Consider the following 18950-nt stretch of genomic DNA (forward strand, 5'->3'; position numbering starts at 1 on the left):
AGACCGACCTCTAAAAACAAATTTAACATTCCCAGAACGACTGGCAAATATCAACATTGAAATGTGAAAATGCCGGAGATACGCCAACTACATTATTTACAGTGTTTTCCATTTGGATTTCGACATCTTCGGCAGGCTTCGGGTGTGGATGTATAGCCTACCTCATGAACAAGAATGAGGTGGACATATCTGTAACTGTATCCTTGGTGAAGTACCTCCATGAAACAACATATGCATTGGGCCGTGACTCATTGAGCATCACCGCCATATATTCCTGAGAAGGAAACTTGACTTAAATTGTCTACAAAGTACCCGGAACAGAGACCACTATGTTGAGTCCGCTTGTCATGTGTGCTGGATGCAGGTGAGCGCGCGGTTTCGGGAATTCGCAAAGACTAAACAAGGAAGATGAGGTCTGAAGTTAGCGCACAATTTCAACCCACTATCTCCTAGGTAATGTATGACTTGTTGAAATTAATAATTATTGAGTTTATAGTTTTAACAATTTGTCATTTTTAAGTCAAAGGCGCATTAGATATCGTGACATTGTCAATGCAAGCACTGCTACTCAGTTTCGTTCACTTCATTTAGAAAGAGCCATGGATTTATCTTGTTTAGATCTACATGTGTCGTTGACATTTGGAATATATTGATTTTGTCATAACTACAGGTTACATTTTAGGAGGTTAGGTGTAATCGGTTATTGGAATGGGGTTTTATAAAATAAACGACCCTAACATGGTGGCTGGACTCGTTACACAGTTTAGCTTTTATAACTCTCTCTCTCTCTCTCTCTCTCTCTCTCTCTCTCTCTCTCTCTCTCTCTCTCTCTATCTATCTCTTTCTCTCTTTTTCTTTCTCTTTCTCTTTCTCTTTTTTGTTGACAGTTTTGTTCCCGCCCCTTTCCTGGTGCTAATATCAGGTTTCTATGTGGCACCACAGAAAGATCCAGCAGGTTGAAACACAGCTTCTGTAAAGCCTTTGTCCTCATTCGGTTCATGTGACCAGGTAAGTCAAAGCATCCATAAGCTACTACCTACACTCTACTGTCTACTTTGACTTATTTTCTGCCTGACAAACATAGAAATAATCTTCTGCTCTAGTCAACCTGGCTTATACATGTATGAATGTATCTCACTCTAAAGAGTCAAGATTCATGCTGAGACATGACTCATTCATAATGGTGGGTTTCAGCCTGTCGGATTATGCTCGGTATGTAGTTGTGAAGTAGTGGTCATAGTGTAAATTCTCCAAGCCGCCCTCTGTCTTCCTGTGTCTTCCCCTTTTGCTCTTTTAGCCCTTTTGTGGGCATACGATAAATGCCTGTATATCACACACACCTATTACTTAAGATGCTGCACAGTTTTGCAGCCAGTTTGGGTCAACCACATCTCAACAGACATTTTGGAGGTATCTGTTTGACTGCTGTTGCGTGCAGCCTTCACAAGATTAGACACTCAGAATGTAGAGTACTGAAGGCAACACAATTATCTGCTACCAAAATTGTGTCCTGTTGCAGAAGCCAAAAATAGTAAGCGTGAAACTTTATAAAGAAGTTGGTTGCAAGTTCAAAAGTTGTTTTACATCAAGTTATGTGACAGACATTAATTCTGAACATTGGAAATCACAACATAAAGATGAAATGGAGATTAAACAAAAATCCTATGTAATGCGATCTTAATAATCAGCAGTATTAATATTTGAGCTGAGCAAGATGAATTTAGCACGTACATGTTTGGGTGTTGGCGTTTCTCACTTAGTTATTGCTGTATTTGCTCAATAGATAAGCATTGACACACGTAATGTTGCACTTCGTGCAATAGACTAATGCGAAGGGGGGGGAGCTAGTTTGTGCGATAGACTAATGCATCCTGCAGAGAAGGGAGACTGGCGTTCTGGAATGGAAGAGAGACAACAGGACAGAGTAACACGGCGGATAGATCCTATAAAAAATAAAGATTTTTTTTGTTTTTTTTGACAACGTTGTTAAGGCGGCAGGCGTGTGTTGCCGCCTTAACTGAAAAGTGCTGTGGGAAACCCTGGGTGTTCAACAGGTATCCAGTGGAGGAAGCTGTTAGTTGTAAACTAAGTTAAATATGACAAGGCTCGGCGGCTGGCCTATCACTGCAGTCTCCCAGTAGTTCCAGAATGGGGCTATTGCTGACTGTATCTGTACTTGGACTCCTGTCTGATGTTGTGAGCGTGTTCCCCTCCGTGCTGAATCCATTATTGCCATCGAGCCACCAGTGGGTTCCAGAGAACGCTCAGATGGGTGAACTGGGGGGGTAACCTGAATGCTGTTGGATGTATTGTTCAATCAGCTGGGAGACAGAGACACTGATCTGAGCTGCAGGGTGAAGCAGGCCATGGTGGATCCAGAGGAACAGAGAGTACGGGTTGCATGGGCGGTTTTAATGACCTTAATTAGATCTGTTGCAGCAGACTGAGTCTGGGGGGTCACAGATAACTGCTTACGAGTGAACTCTTGAGGACAAACAGACTTATTAATGTACCATGTACGCCCATGCAGTTTTGTGGACCAACAGTGCGAGCTATAGAGCTGCTAGGTCGCAGCTAAATAAACCCAAAATGGTTATTGTTTAGGTACAGTAGTGTACAGAACACAGTAGTGTTTAGCTATAGTACTTCAGTTAGTAGAAGTTCAGATGAAAAAGAGGCAGTACTTTTTTATCAAACTGAGACAGTTCTAATGTACTTTCATAGACGTCCCTGAATGGCTGTTTTATTACAAAAAAAAAAAACATCTTTTCTATTAAAGCTTTGCAATATTAAGCTCAGTCTACTAGTAGGTTGTTTATAGGCCCAGGTGAACAAAGTACACAGTGCTTGACAACCATGTGTTATCGCCAGGAAGTGATGCGTGAAGATTGCTTCCAGGAAATGACTTGCCAACCACAGGAGGCCGTTTAACACTTCTTGTACTCTACACCATGGCACTGCTGAAGGACAGAGTATATACTGTGTGCAGTAATGGAACATGCTTTTTTGTTTTGTTTGGAAATTGCGCCACTTCCTGTCTCTTTATTGCAGATTGAATACAGTGTATTGAAACAATAAGCTAAGAATAACTCCTAAGGGTACATCTGACTAATGCACAATTGCAATGACGTGTGTTTGTCAAATCATGTGTACACTAATCTAGCCAGTTCCTACTGTGTATCGCCTGAGGTGCCACTGTGTGTGCATGCATCATGTTTTCACATTGACAATAACCAAACCTTAACGGATGACTTGGCTAGTCCCAAATGCCAGCAATATGTGCATTATGGCTAGTAAGATTAAGCGTCTCTATTTAGTGTAATTTGATGAGCTTCTCTCTTTCATCTGGGCTGGACAGACAATGTTTGATCGATTTTTGAAGTGATTTTTGATGGTAGTGGGGGTGTGGCAATTACCACAGTATGAGAGGTACCTCATTCTTAAAGTATTCATTTAACCACCTTGATATTACCTAAGTGATGAATGCTGATTGGGGAGTACATCATGGGACTTTTTGTGAGGCCTGCTCTCAGGTTGATAGGGAGGCCTTTTGCATGTGGGGTACTCCCCCCCCCCCCCGTTTATTTGTACTGAATGGAATGGATGGGGGCCTTTGCAGGTGTGAACAGGACGAGCTGGCACCGTGGACTCTGGTTGCGTGACTCTGCTTGGATTTCCCCATACTGAATTTGTCTTTAAAGTTTCCATTGAATCATGGGCAGTAAACATCTACACAGACACAAGGCCCACGGCACAGTGTGACACACATACCTCACGAGAAGAGATTATTAGGTAAAGTGCCAATAAACACAGCCGACATGGAGCCTCCGGGAATCACATGGGGAAGAGGGGGAAGCTACCAGTGACTAAGATCCAGGAGACCAGGAGGAGTCAGAGACTGACTCTGAGGAAATCCCCTAAATGTCACTTAGTCAGACACAATGACCACCTATATATAAACTTCCAACTGCAAATCCACGCCAGATGATGTGACGGTGTTATCTCTTCATTCACAGGCAGCCTCTAAAGGTACGAGTAAGCCATAGTTCGCTATGGCGAACCAGGAACCCCCCAACCCCTCCTACACCGTCTTCGACCACTTTGTCCTAGCCCAGAGCTGCAAGGACGTGCAGCGCTACTTTGCAGAGCTGTGTCACCACCTAGAGGTGGACCCCCAGGACTATCAGACCTTCTACTCCAAGCTGAAGGAGAAGCTCAACTACTGGAAGGCCAAGGCCCTGTGGGTGAAACTGGATAAGAGAGCTGCTCATCCAGATTACCAGAACGGGAACGTTTGTGCTAAAAACAAGGTGCACTGAGACTGAAACTTCAGCGCCTGAGGACGATGAGATGACTTGAGTATTCAGCTGTTGAACTGTTAACTCGTCCTCATTCCTCACTTCATTTGCTGCGTCTTCTCTTGATCTTCCTCTCCCTCTCTTCCTTCCTTTTCCAGTGCCTGGTTCTGGGCGCAGGGCCCTGTGGGTTGAGGACAGCCATAGAGCTGGCTCTGCTGGGAGCTCAGGTGGTGGTTCTGGAGAAGAGGGAGTCGTTTGCCAGGAACAATGTGCTGCACCTGTGGCCCTACACCATCTGCGACCTTCGGGGTCTCAGCGCCAAAAAGTTCTATGGCAAATTCTGTACTGGTGCCCTGGACCACATCAGTGAGTGTTCCATTTGCCAATCTAAGCTATGCTTATACAGTACCAACAAACTGCACACTGTAGAATATAGAATCCAGAGCGACTTACAGTAAGTACAGGGACATTCCCCCCCAAGTCAAGTAGGGTGAAGTGCCTTGCCCAAGGACGTAACGTCATTTAGCATGGCCGGGAATTGAACCAGCAACTTGTGGATTACTAGCCCAATTCTCTAACCGCTCAGCCACCTGACTCCCAATATACAGAGGCTGTCTTGATAGTCCTCTCCTTCACCACAACATATACATTCAAATAATGTTGCTTTACTATTTCCTTCCATGTGACAGTCCATATCCACAGCCCATGTGCTTGTGTCTGTCTCCCCAGGCATCCGTCAGCTGCAGCTGATCCTGCTGAAGGTGGCTCTGCTGCTGGGGGTGGAGGTTCACACAGGGGTGGAGTTCCGAGGCCTGCAGGAGCCCTCGGGGAACACAGGTACACGTTCAGCCTTCCGAACTCTTTCCGTCCCTCTTCTCATCGCTCTGGTTGGCCCCCTGTCCCCTCATAGTGTGAATTCACCCACTGAACAGAGATGCTCGACTAAGAGGAGTCGTGCCGCTGCAGTGTGTGTGCCGGTCTAATGCTTTGTCCTGCGCCTGTCTCTTCGTCAGGCTGGACGGCTAAGCTGCACCCTGAGTCTCATCCTGCCGGAACCTTCCAGTTTGATGTCTTCATCTCTGCCGGAGGAGGACGCTACGTCCCTGATGGTTAGTACACACACACATCATAAAATGGTATACTGCTGATGTCACACATACATATGACCCTATGTTAATATGTAATCATATTTACCATTCATCAAAACAAATGGGGTTTTACTGTTGCTGTACAACCGTGAATCTCGACTCAATTTCAGACCACCTAGAAGTAAGCCCTTCTGTTGACTCTCTCCCCCACCAGGCTTCAAGAGGAAGGAGCTGAGAGGGAAGCTGGCCATCGGCATCACAGCCAACTTCATCAACAGACGCACGGCGGCCGAGGCCCAGGTGGCAGAGATCAGTGGTGTGGCCCGGATCTACAATCAGAAGTTCTTCCAGGACCTACTCACAGAGACAGGTACCACTTGGCTATCTGGCTCCACAATCTCGGTGGTCTTTTCCCTGTTGTACGTCACCAAGACAGAACTTGCAGCATGTATTTTCATCTAATAGGTTTTTCCCTCTCTTTCTTAATTTCCTGTGTCGATATAAATCCTGAGGCAATCCATTTGACATGCTATGTTCTTTGAGTCTGTTCTTTAGGGATGTTTCACAATGTCTTGCTTTATTTCCCTCTTCATCTCCCTCTCTCTCTCTCTCTCTCTCTCGCTTTCTCGCTCTCTCGCTCTCTTGCTCTCTCTCTTATTTCTCTCTCTCTCCCCCCCCGCCTTTCTTCCAGGTATTGATCTAGAGAATATTGTCTACTATAAGGATGACACCCACTACTTTGTCATGACTGCTAAGAAGAAGAGCCTGCTGAAGAAGGGCGTCATTAAACAGGTAAGACCAGCAACCCAACACATGCATCATCCAGGAAAAACTGGCCTGCTGTCTCAGCATATTTTCCCTCCAGGATCCACAGGAGGCGATGGGTACTAAACAACCCTGGTTAGCAGAGACTCTTCATCCAACCTTGACCCTGTTGTTTATCTGCTGTCTGATCACTGACCTTGTAGGCCAGGATAGCTGACGTCTAGTCGGTCTTTCACACACATAGGGGCTTAGCCACTAGTCGAGTTGTTTTTGCTGGGAAATGCGGTTCTGCCACATTCCTCACCATGTTATAGTACACCCTTCCCACTCACTACTGTCTGTAACACTAAGCTAAGTATCAGCTTAGTGTTACAGAGCAACATGCAACACAGGACTGAGCACACAGTTTAGCATTCCAATATTGTTTCCTGTACAGGGAGAAGAGCGAGTGGCTTTGTTGTCAAAATACACTTAAGTTCAATCTCAAGGTCACACCACACTTATTGACTTCAGTTCTTCAGTGGGACCAGATCCAGTTGATCTTAGAAACAAAATGGCGGACTGCATTGTCTTCCATTGCATTGTCTTCCCCCTAGCTTGAATGTAACGTGAGTGTACTGCTTGAGGCTTTATTCGAGTAATTGTCTGATCAGGACAAAGAGAACAGGCTTTGCCGTCACTCACCCCATCCCCTGCTCCCTGTTCTCTGTTTGCCAGGACTACAGTGACGCAGAGCAGCTTCTGGCCGCGTCCAACGTGGACCGTGAAGCCATGCTGCGTTATGCCCACGACGCGGCCCGCTTCTCCACAGGCTACCAGCTGCCTGATATGCAGTTTGCCCAGAACCACGCGGGCCGGCCCGACGTGGCCATGTTCGACTTCACCTGCATGCACCGCGCTGAGAACGCCTCCATCGTGCGGGAGAGGAGGGGCAAGAAACTGTTGATTGGCCTGGTTGGAGACTGCCTGGTGGAGGTAGGTACTCGTCTATTGGTGTGGACGCTGGCTGGCTTCCTGGCTGTCATATCAACTATTAACGTTTCTCCGTGTACATTTGATTGCATGTTCCGACCTGTACAGTGCCCTCCAAAAGTATTGGAACAGTGAGGTGAATTCCTTTATTTTTGCTGTAGACTGAAAACATTTGGGCTTGACATCAAATAATGAACGTGAGACCAGAGATCAACGTTTCAGCTTTTATTTCCAGGTATTTACATCAGGATCTGATGCACAACTAAGAAAATATCACATTTTGTTTGAATCCACCCATTTGTCATGTGATCAAAAGTATTGGAACAGATATACTTAAAACATATTTAAGTGAATAAGACTTAATATTTAGTTGCAAATCCTTTGCTTTCAATAACTGCAGCAAGTCTGTGACCCATTGACGTCACCAAACTTTTGCATTCTTCCTTTTTGATGCTTTCCCAGGCTTTCACTGCAGCCTCTTTCAGTTGTTGTTTGTTTTGTGGGGTTCCTCCCTTCAGTCTCCTCTTAAGCAGGTAAAATGCATGCTCTATAGGGTTTAAGTCTGGAGATTGACTTGGCCAGTCTAATACCTTCCATTTCTTGCCCCTGATGAACTCCTTTGTTGTTTTGGCAGTGTGTTTTGGGTCGTTATCTTGCTGCATGATGAAGGCTCTGCCAATCAGTTTGGTTGCATCTTTCCTTAAATTGGCAGACAAAATGTTTCTGTAGACTTCCGAGTTCATTTTGCTGCTGCCATCATGTGTTACATCCTCAATGAAGATTAATGAGCCCGTCCCAGAAGAAGCCATGCAAGCCCAAGCCATGACATTACCTCCACCGTGTTTCACAGATGAGCTTGTGTGTTTGGGATCATGAGCAGTTCCTTTCTTTCTCCAAACTTTAGCCTTTCCATCACTTTGGTAAAAGTTAATCTTTGTCTCATCAGTCCATAAAACTTTGTCCCAGAATTTCTGAGGTTCATCTCTGTACTTTTTGGCAAATTCCAGCCTGGCCTTCCTATTCTTCTTGCTGATGAGTGGTTTGCATCTTCTGGTGTAGCCCTTGTACTTTTGTTCATGAAGTCTTCTGCGAACAGTAGATAGTGATACCTTCACTCCTGCCATCTGGAGGTTGTTGCTGATCTCACTAACAGTTGTTTTAGGGTCTTTCTTTACAGCTCTCACAATGTTTCTGTCATCAACTGCTGATGTTTTCCTTGGTCTACCTGTTCGACGTCTGTTACTTAGTACACCAGTAGTTTTCTTCTTCTTCAGGACATTCCAAATGGTTGTACTGGCTATGGCCAATGTTTCTGCAATGGCTCTGATTGATTTTCCATCTTCTCTAAGACTCACAATTGCTTGTTTTTCACCCAAAGACAGCGCTCTGGTTTTCATGTTGTTTTCACCTCTGAATACAGTCTGCATAGACAAAACCTATCTTACCCAATCTGAACCTGAGTGTAGACATTCAGTGGTATTTATTGATTGAATAATGTATGTAATAGGACACACCTGGGCAACAAAACACACCTGTCAGTCACATGTTCCAATACTTTTGCTCACGTGACAAATGGGTGGGTTTGAACAAAAAGGTGATATTTTCTAATTTGTGCATCAGATCCTGATGTAAATACCTGGAAATAAAAGCTGAAACGTTGATCTCTGGTTTCACATTCATCGTTTGATGTCAAGCCCAAATGTTTTCAGTCTACAGCAAAAATAAAGGAATTGGCCTCACTGTTCCAATACTTTTGGAGGGCACTGTATATGTGTGTGTCCCCAGCCGTTCTGGCCCTTGGGGACAGGCATAGCCCGGGGCTTCCTGGCATCCCTCGACACAGCCTGGATGGTGAGGAGCTGGGGTCTGGGCAAAGCGCCCCTGGAGGTCCTCGCACAGCGGTCAGTCTCATACTCTATCCTCCTCCTGCTGTTGTGTTGTGCTGATGACTGTGCTGGTGACTCGGACTCTGAAGGTTACCTTCCTTGTGAATCTACAGAGAGAGTGTCTATCAGCTCCTGTCCCAGACAACTCCAGAGAACACCTGTAAAAACTACAGCGCCTACAGCATCAACCCAACAACCCGCTACAATCAGATTAAGTTGACGTCCATACAGGTCAACCAGGTGAGCACATAGTCCCTGGAGCCACCAGCCTGCAGCCTCCTCAACTGCCGTTCTGTTGAAACAATATCCAAAGAGAGGAGACTATTTAGGGTTTAAACTGACAACACAATCACATCAGTGTTTTTAGTCAATAATACTTAGTGACAGGCCATTTGTTTATTGGCAGGAATTTGCTGCGCATATCAAGCACTGAGTGATAAGCAGGGACATTGGTTTTTGATGTCCTCACCAAGAGATGATTGATTTAAAGGCTTTGGAGAGTTTCCAGAAAATATTGGATCGATAAAAACTGCATCAGAACTAGCCTTCAGCCTTTGAGTGGTAACAGAGCAGAGCTCACTGTGTCTGTGTACAACATTCACACGAACCTGTGGGTTCATCTCTAAGGTGAAACATCTGTACGACGTGGAAGACCCCCGTGAATCCAACCGCCCCAGCCAAAAGCAGAACAACAAGCCACGCATGCGCAGAGGTGTGTTTCCATAGTTTCATCCATGACCCGTTTCCACCTTGACTCCACAGCTGACACACATGCTGTTACCTGGGATATACTGAAGGAATGTCATGATATTCTAGATGTTTCATGTACTATTACTATAGTGATTCCCCTCTGCGACTAAAGGGCCCGCTCAGCGACTGTGTGTCTGACCGTGTGCTTTGTTTCTCCGGATGCAGATTCAACAGGTTTTGATGAGCTGCTGAAATGGTGTCAACAGCACACAGGCGGGTACCAGGGGGTGAAGGTGAAGGACCTGACTCAGTCCTGGAGGTCTGGCCTGGCTCTGTGTGCCCTCATCCACAACTTTAGACCACACCTCATGTGAGTATCTGAGCTCTGGTGACCTTGCCCTAGCTCCACAGACCGTGAGGCAACAACAGAGTTGATCAAGTACGAGCGCATTATCCTGGGTTTCGGAGGCAGATTCACTTACCGTTGACATTGTAGAGACGTTGAATGTGACTTTTTCGGTCACCTTTACCTCCTCCACAGCTCTCAAGCTGTTGAGGTAGTATGAGCAAGCATATGAACTGTCAGTGCTCCTGTGCCCCAGTGACATGGCCTCGCTGGAGGAGTCCAACACCGTCCACAACAACCAGCTGGCCTTTAGCGTCCTGGAGAGCGAACTGGGCATCCCCCCCGTCATGTCTGCCAGCGACATGGCCACGCGCGGCCAGATCGACAAGTTGTCCATGGTGCTTTACCTCACCCAGGTCCGCAATGCCTTTTCCAAGAGAACGCTCCCTAAAGGTAAGAATTATAGGTAACTAAACTACTCATATACAGGGAATACTGTATGTCCTCCCTTTATCTTATTTATGTATAAAAATTATTATGTCACATTGTGCTGTTTTTACCATCCTATAGCTCAGACTCAAAAACATTAGAGATGGATGTTTTAGTCATTGTGGATAGGCTTATCTGAATTTTCTTTGTGTACTGTATGGATATCATTCTGCTGAAACATTGTTTTGATCGTTGCACAGGAAAGCAATGCAGCTCAATCTAGCATAAGTCGGTCAGTGCACAGCATCAAATCACCTATTACTAAAAAGGATCAGGTGTCTCTCCCCCTCTCTGAAATGTGTTTGCTGTTGATAAGGGAAAGGGTTGGCACTGTCTCTTTAAGAGCATTACCCAGCATGCCCCTGGTGTGAGTGGCTGGTGCTATGCTAATAGCCATCCCTGATTGGCTGTTGTGCTCCTGCTCACACCAAGCCAGGCAGCAGGCAGAGCAAACAGCTAGGGCGAGGACATGGCTTATCAGACTAGGGCGGGCTCGCCTCGGAACGATCTAGCATTGCTGCTGTGACATAGGATTTCCCTGGGCTGTTTTTAGAAGGTATTCTCATCCAACGTGCGCTCTGTTGGGTGTGAGGCGGTCGGGGGCTGCTGGGTTCGGTGTCGATGTGATGTGGCGGTGTTTGCAGCTGGCTGGAGCGAGGTGGGTGTGACATCCGCCGCTTGTCTGCCTGTGATGATGCTGCGTGGCTGGGCTCCGCTCTGCCGGGGAGACGCTGACAGATGTGCTTCCAGCAGGAGGGAGCAGCCTGTTCCTCACAGGGGGGCTTGACTGTCACCTTATCTGCAGATGAGGGGGGGGGGGGGGGGGAGGGGGGGCTACTGATGTTGCATGTTGGATGAAATAGCATCTGCTGAGGAGCTGTGCCCTTTCTCTAGAGGCTGTGTGGTAAAGAGGAAGCTGTCAGCTAGAGAGGCTGTGTGGTAAAGAGGAAGCTGTCAGCTAGAGAGGCTGTGTGGTAAAGAGGAAGCTGTCAGCTAGAGAGGCTGTGTGGTAAAGAGGAAGCTGTCAGTGGGGACTGAAGAGGACCAAAGAATTGATCCATCAGTAAACGAAAGGCCATGACTGACGCGGATACTTCCATATAAAAGAGGCTCATATCGCAAATGCATTCAGTTATAGTTGCCTTTGTGCCACAAGGGACCCGTCCTTTGACTTTGCGTCCATCAGACAGCGTCAAACGGATGAGAGAAGAGTTCGTTTGGTGTGGACTCTGTCGCGCACTTGGTGACAATGTATTGTTGTCGTGTGTTTCTGTGTTGCAGAGCCACAGGCCCCAGTGACAGTGTACAAACCCAGTGCTTTCTCCCGGACCCAGTCTGTAGTGTTCTTCCTTAACAAGCTGAAGCACAACTCCCTGCAGAGGCGCAAGGTAAGCTCCCAAGCAGAACACAGCGTCACTGACAGGACAGTGGTCCACTGTTGAAACATCTCAGGCATCGCTCCGTAACATCCAGGGCTTCTGAGGTTGTTGCCGGTGCGGCTGACAGTCACAGTAACCTCAAGTTCACATTTTATCAGCCAGCACCTGGAGTTTTTATTTATCAGTGCTTGTGTTTTTATATAAAGTAGTGTAGAAAAGGTATCATCGTTCTATGGTCTGGCTTTGGCTTCTTTTTATCTTCCTCTCACTACAGTGTTTGCTGAAGTCATTGAAGATAACAACGACCTCATTGTTCATTCATAAGCCTTCTGTCATACTCTTTCATAATTGGATCCATGAACACATCACATGACTGATCGTGTTCTTCTTCACAGGAGAAGCTGGCATCCAGGAGAGAAGCAAAGCAGAGAGAGATGGGAGATGAGGAGGATGTGAGTGTTGGGTTCAGACTACAAATTCTCCTCCGTGGTCTCTTGTGCTGCATTGACCTTTTTCTGTTGGGATTGATGCTTTTTAGTTTTGTTTCAGTGGATGACACCACCGAACATAGGAGCACACAGTCCAAACCGTTTGTTTATGTTAGTGAATAGTTACAATGCTAATTCTCCTTCCTTCCCTTTCCCCTCAGCAAATATCCTCCCTCTCAGCCCCTGAGGTGAGTCCCAGGCCAGACCCGGACCCTGAGCCTGACCTGAACTGCAGCTCCCTGACAGGCAACTGTGAGGAGTGCTACTTCTGCGGCCAGAGGGTCTATGTGCTGGAGAGGATCAGCACTGAGGGCAAGTTCTTCCACCGGAGCTGCTTCACCTGCCATCAGTGTGGCACCACCCTGCGACTGGGGGGCTACACCTTCAGCCAGGACACGGGTGAGCACCACTGGCCCCGATGGAGGCTCTATTGTGGAGTTCTTCCTTCATCTCATCCCAACCCTCTTGTCCTCTGTGAAGTGGGGTCTCATTCTTAAAAATGTCACAGACTTCCATGGGTTGCGTCATGTACACAGTAGGAAGGACATTTAGTGAAGCAGATGCAGAGAATGTTCTGACTCATATTTACTGAACAAGAGACTCTTGGTTGTTACAAAAGGTGGACAGCTAACGTTGGCTGTCTTGAGGATATGTTGATTCATGGTCATTTCCCAGCATGAGTCACTAAAATAAGCTGCTTTTGGAGATTTTAAGACACGCCATTATTTTGTTAGATCATGTTTTCCCATCTCTAAAAAGCATACAACCTGCAGAATGTGTGAATTTCAACAGCTGTGCTACCTGTTGTGATGTAAAGGTACTGTAGGTACTCAACGACGACAATACCATTTTCATGGCAAAAATGGAGCACAGTTTAATTTATTTAGCAGAGACATGCATAATGTATGAGAGTACCCTTTTTAAGGGGGTGGGGTGTCGTAGTCGAGACAGGAAAGAGAAAGAGTTGTCAGCCATGCATCAATGTTTCCCACACAGACTAATTTGTGGCGGTGCGCCACAGAATCAACATAGGCCGCCACATATTGCGTTTCGTTATAAAAAATGTTTTAACGCTATTTAAAACATGCAGCGTATTTAGTTAGTTTAGTTCAGCTGCATTTCCTTTCTGCTCTCCCTCCGTCTCTCTCTGTCACTCACGCGTCTCTCACATACACACACACACACACAAACACACACACAGAGAGTCACAACGTCACCACAAGTTAGCAACGACGCTATGCGATATCAGCGAGCCTTTAGCATTAGTGCCGTAGCTAAAAGTCTAGGAAAGTTTAGGTTATTTTTCGCTAGGTACCTACGAACATGTCTTAATATGCTAGACAAGTGGGTTCCCCATAGGTTATTTTTCGCTAGGTACCTACGAACATGTCTTAATCTGCTAGACAAGTGAGTTCCCCATCGTTCTTTTGGTGAGCTGTCTCACGAGCCCTACTTACCCGGAGTCATGGAGCCGACCAGCTAAATAGTTATTAAGCACAAGCGTTGCTACATGCATATATGCAGAAATTGTTTACAATATTTTCAGGCTTCAACCAGTGCTGCTCAAGCAGAAAGACGGGGTCAGGGAGAGAAAGAGATTCGTCAGGCATTGAAGAAATAGTAGGAGAGGAGGACAGCATCCAACATAATACATATTTAATAAAAACAAAATACAATCTGTGTAACGAATTATTAACGAAGAAATTATGTTAACCCCCCCCCCTCCCCCCGCCACATAGATTTCTAATCTGTGGGAAACACTGATGCATCCTCACACGCACCGGTTCCAGACTGCAAGCTGTTGTTTTCTGTGACGTTCTCCTCAGGGAGGTTCTACTGTGAGCTGCACTCAGAGGATCTGGAGCTGGAAAGCATGAGAGAACCCAGATCTTTACAGGTTGGTCACCGCGGAAACGAGAACCCAACACAAGCTGCTGGTGCTTGAGCCCAGGTTGACCTCCAGTCTGGCGCTTGATGCATGGTAGTTCATACTGTAGCCCCTCCGCATGCTGCCCTGGGGAGCTAAGTGATCCAGTGAATGTTGTACACTCCCAGTGTGCATTATTTAGGGCTGTTCGAATGTACAGTGTTTACAATTGACTGGCTTATGGTACATTATCCAAAGCAATTATGGACAAGGACTTGAAAAGCGTAATAGGTCACAGGGTCCTGCTTCATAGCAATGCATTCTGCTCTGACTATCTTTTCTACAAAGCATTTCATTCAGTTCCTTTTCCCCCCCTCTGCAGGATAGAGAGGAGGAGACTGTAGAGTATGGTGCCTCCAGTGAGGACGACGCTCATTCCTCAGATGACAACACCCTGGACTGTGGCCTCGCGGGGCCGCAGCCCGCTGAGGGCCAGAGGCAGCCCCGCCCAGCTGAGCCTGAGGAGGGACCCCAGGAGCCCCAGCCACCCCCAGACCCTCCAGCCTGTCAGAGTGGACTCCAGCCTGGCGACGAGGACCAGAGGGGCGCGGAGACAGCCCACCCGGTTCCAGCGCCTCGCCCCTCGCGCTACGCCTCCCCCAGCCCTCAGCCCTCCCCTCCAGTGCCTAAACCTCGCTCCATCCACCTGGCCACCCCCAGGGATCCCTCCTCCCCCCCTGAGAGGCTCACCCCTGCCCAGGAGAACAGGACCCCCGGGGCAGCGGAGGCCGGCTCCAGACCCAAGCAGTCCCTACGGAAGCTCCAGCTGAGCGCCGAGGAGAAGGACCAGCTGCTGAACCTGACCTACAGCCACGACTCGGACTCAGAGACCCCCGGGGGCTCCTCCTCTTGCTCCTCTTCCTCCGCCACAGCGGGGGGGCCCAGCCCCCCCAAGCCTGGCCGGCCGAGGGAGGACCACTGGAGCGGCAGCTGGGGACCAGGGGCGCAGGTCCGAGATCATAGAAACCGCCGCTGCTTTAGACGGAAAGAGGAGCCTGGAGGCCAGAACCAGCCCGCCAAGGTCCGATCCAAGTTCTCACCCTGGAACCTCTCCTCCCCCAGGCTGGGCAGAGACCACAGACTGAGTGTCCTCAACATCCACCCAGGTAGGACGAGTAGATGAAACTCCTTTCATGCACGTGGGACAGACTTTATCCTTTTAAATAGCCTCTTAATGAGACCTACAGGACATCCAACTGGTCTCGGCTGTCGTGTCGGTCGTAACTCGTGATAATGCGATGTTAATGTTAACTCGAATATTAACTGTTGTCCGTCCGTCTCCATAGAAACTGCGGTTGAGTACGGCCACAAAGCGTCCGAGGAAGAGGGTGCTGATGAGGATGAGGATGACGACGACATGTTTGAGAAAGATGACAGCGATTTGTTCAATGAGAAGGTATGGAATTGCTGTGCGACCGCTCAAACCCCGCATGCACGCCAACACACACACACGCACACACTCACACATCCAACACTCCTCTGTGTGCAGTTCCAGGATGTCCCCTCGGACCCAGTGCAGGCCGGAAAGATGGAGCTGATGAAGATGAGAACCCTGGAACGGCGGGCAAAGATATGCGAAATGCAGCGCTTCACCAAGGCCCAGGTCAGTGCACTGATCTGACCGACCTTGCTTTGTGGTGTTGCCACACCCACGGTAGGCTTGGGGTGCATGTCTGACGGTCCTCTCTCCTCTCTGTCACCCCTCTAGTCTATCCAGAGGCGGCTGGAGGAGATCGAGGTGACGTTCAAGGAGCTGGAGGGGAAGGGGGTGGTCCTGGAGAGGGCTCTCAGAGGAGAAGCAGGTGAGAGGCTGAGTGGCCAGCGGTGTCACCCCCAGCTCACCACGATCCCAGACGCCACAAACGGGAACGGGCCTTCTGATGTCCCTGTGACGGTCCCACGAGACCTGGATTGAAGCGTTTCATTTTGAATGAGGACATGGAACACAGACGAGCTAAAAAAAAATGTGTGGCCCTTCCGCACCATATCCCCCGTCCTCCTCCTCCTCCCTCTGGTTCTGGCACACGCTGTGTGTGGCCATCACACCCTGGGGGCTTCCTTCCCTCTCCTTCTCACCCTCTCTCTCCCTCCAGGCGGAGGCGGTTCTCCTGAGATGATCGAACAGTGGATCCAGCTGGTCCATGAGAAGAACGAGCTGGTCTCTGAGGAGTCAGACCTCATGGTGGCGTGAGTACAACCCCCTCTTGTGTGTGTGTGTGTGTGTGTGTGTGATAGAATACATCCTGATGCCAACTACGCTGCCCGCGCTGAACAGTGTGGTCATTGTCTGCCTCAGCCAACAATTGACTCTCTCTCTCTCTCTCTCTCACTGCATGAGCCGGTCCTTTGTTGGCCTGGTCCTCATGATGAAGCTGTGGTGTTCATCCAGCCCTCACATGACTGAGCGGGGTGTTTTCTCCGTGGGGCTTCAGTCGAGGGAGAGCAGGCTGTCCTCCCAGAGGCAGGACCTGTCTGCTCTCCTTCACCTGGTGTCTCTCTCTCTCTCTCGCCCTCAGGTCTAGACAGTTGGAGCTGGAGGACAAACAGAGCATGTTGGAAATGGAGCTGCGTAAACACATGGAGCTTAGTGGTATGTACTCGCCTGGTTCGTTAAGAGTGGTGTGTGTCTGTGTGAGTGAATCATGTGTGTGCTTGTGAGTGGCTCTCTGATATTCATCGTGTGTGTGTGTGTCAGACTCTGAGAAAACGGCGGAGCAGCGAGCAGAGGAGGAGCGTGTCCTGCAGCAGATGATCGAGGTGGTGGACATGAGGGACTCTCTGGTGTCCTTCCTAGAGGAGAAGAGGCTGAAGGAACTGAGCGAGGAGCAGCACATCATCACCATCATGGAGGCCAAGAGACACTCCTCGCCTGGAGCCCAGGTGCACTGGGCGTGAGAGGCAGGCACTCGGACGGTTTCTCACACACACACACACACACACACACACAGAGAGAGACAAGTATGATGGAGATGGATTTGCTGCTTACAAACTCGGGTGCTGTCCTCCATTTGCAAAGCCAAAGATCGACTGTACACTTGCAAAAGATGCATTGTCAAAGATGAGTTGTGCTCTCGGGGGAACAAGGACCTGAGAGGCCCAAGTGAATTCCAGGATAACCGCTAGAGGAAGAGCTGGACTGGAGATCTGAGGCCCACTAAGTGGCTTCATCCAAACTGACAGCTTCACCTGCCAGACGTGGCCCTGCCGAGCGTCCAGCAGCCCGGAGACAGAGGGAGCCCCGCTGCTAGCTGCCCTCCCTCCCCTCACTGCAGCACACACACTGAGGAGTGGGAGCTGGAACACAGCTCACTAAACTGGGACTTGAAGCCCAAAACGCAGCTTCTTTACACAGGTCGGACCGTGTTGTTAAACTCTGTGTTTATTTGCTTGTCAGCTTGTACTAATGCAGACGCACAACAGCAATGTACATATCGCAGTTCCATGTTGAATATTTGTACACTGTATAAGATACTAGTATTATAGTGTCTTGGAATAATCATAATACTATTTAGATGACCTCATATAATAAATATTGATATTGAATAACCAAGTTGTTTTTTTATTTGAATCTTTCTTTTCCTTTGTTGGCACTTTTTGTTGTTCACCATGTGCTTTGTGTTTGCGTGCATGTTACATAGATGGCTGCTGTCTCAGGGTTGACAAGCACTCTTCTAGTATTTGTCACAAAATGGTCTTTCCTTCAACTGAAGGGTTTCAGCATATGGTGTGGTTTACATGAGTTATGGCTTCAGGAAGATGTGGCACTGAACAATAGAAAGGTTGTCTGAAGTGACAGGGTACTTGGAGTAGTGTGTTAGCCATCCATCATCCCACATCTGCAGATGTCTCATGTGTTGACAGTATAGCCCAGTACAAGATAGGCTGGGCCTTTGTTGTGAATGAGGCCCAGCCTTATGTATCTGTTGTAAAATGCTGCCATCTTGTCCTGCCAGGACAGCACTTTCAAAGTATATAAAATAAAGAACATGCACTTTCATTTGTGTCTTATGAAGACCTACCCAGTTGGTCTCCTATCGCGTCCGTCAAATGCCATTACTTTATTAAAACAGCTAATGCTGCTTTGTACGCATCAGTCACCATATTTATACTCGCTTCAAGTGTTGCATCCTTGTCATACATCACTGCCCCTGCTATTCCCAGATCTTACCAGTAGGGCGCACACTTATGCCTCTGAGATACTACAGCCATGTTTACCAGAAGATAGCCCAGGGACTCTGAAGGAAAACCCCTCCTGAATGTCTCTTTTTGATGCAAGGCCTAGAGAGCAACATATTAATCTGCATCCGAGATTGCATGTTTAAAAAGCAAATGGCTAAACTCCAGGTGACATGGAAGATATAGGCAGAAATCCACAAAACATTGTCGGTCCTTTTAATAGGTGGTTGATATGATCTCACACTCATTCATGTGTTCAGTGTTTTATCTGCTTTCCACCTGAAATGCATATCCATGACAGTGTTCTGCTGATTCAGTCAGCACCATCAACCTCTGCAGAGCTGAACATTGCCCCAGTCAGCAGATGCTACAGGCAGGGTTTGTATCCTGGTGGGGATCTGACCTCAGTAGAGAACATCTATCCAGTCGCTTGGTGTAACGGTGAA

General features: G+C 47.8%; 1 protein-coding gene across 5 annotated transcripts; it reads left to right on the forward strand.

Annotated features, from left to right (window-relative positions):
* Positions 1-19: 19 nt before the first annotated feature.
* mical1 (microtubule associated monooxygenase, calponin and LIM domain containing 1) lies at positions 20-18325 on the forward strand. Of its 5 annotated transcripts, none has more exons than XM_047040657.1 (26): positions 117-206; positions 365-453; positions 888-1008; positions 4017-4310; positions 4457-4664; positions 5028-5135; positions 5312-5407; positions 5601-5756; positions 6078-6178; positions 6869-7126; positions 8909-9024; positions 9123-9249; positions 9637-9721; positions 9925-10069; positions 10302-10498; positions 11816-11922; positions 12309-12365; positions 12563-12800; positions 14228-14298; positions 14651-15434; positions 15615-15724; positions 15818-15931; positions 16037-16130; positions 16422-16515; positions 16845-16918; positions 17024-18325. In XM_047040657.1, the coding sequence occupies exons 4-26, from the start codon at positions 4053-4055 to the stop codon at positions 17221-17223; spliced, it is 3798 nt and encodes a 1265-aa protein (XP_046896613.1). In that variant the 5' UTR covers positions 117-206; positions 365-453; positions 888-1008; positions 4017-4052; the 3' UTR covers positions 17224-18325. The 5 variants fall into 5 exon arrangements, with proteins under 5 accessions (XP_046896616.1, XP_046896613.1, XP_046896614.1 ...); XM_047040658.1 differs by lacking the exon at positions 117-206 and adding an exon at positions 3620-3792 and having other exon boundaries at positions 302-453; XM_047040656.1 differs by lacking the exon at positions 117-206 and having other exon boundaries at positions 303-453.
* Positions 18326-18950: the final 625 nt, after the last annotated feature.

Source organism: Hypomesus transpacificus, chromosome 18, assembly GCF_021917145.1.
Source record: "Hypomesus transpacificus isolate Combined female chromosome 18, fHypTra1, whole genome shotgun sequence".
NCBI lineage: Eukaryota > Metazoa > Chordata > Actinopteri > Osmeriformes > Osmeridae > Hypomesus > Hypomesus transpacificus.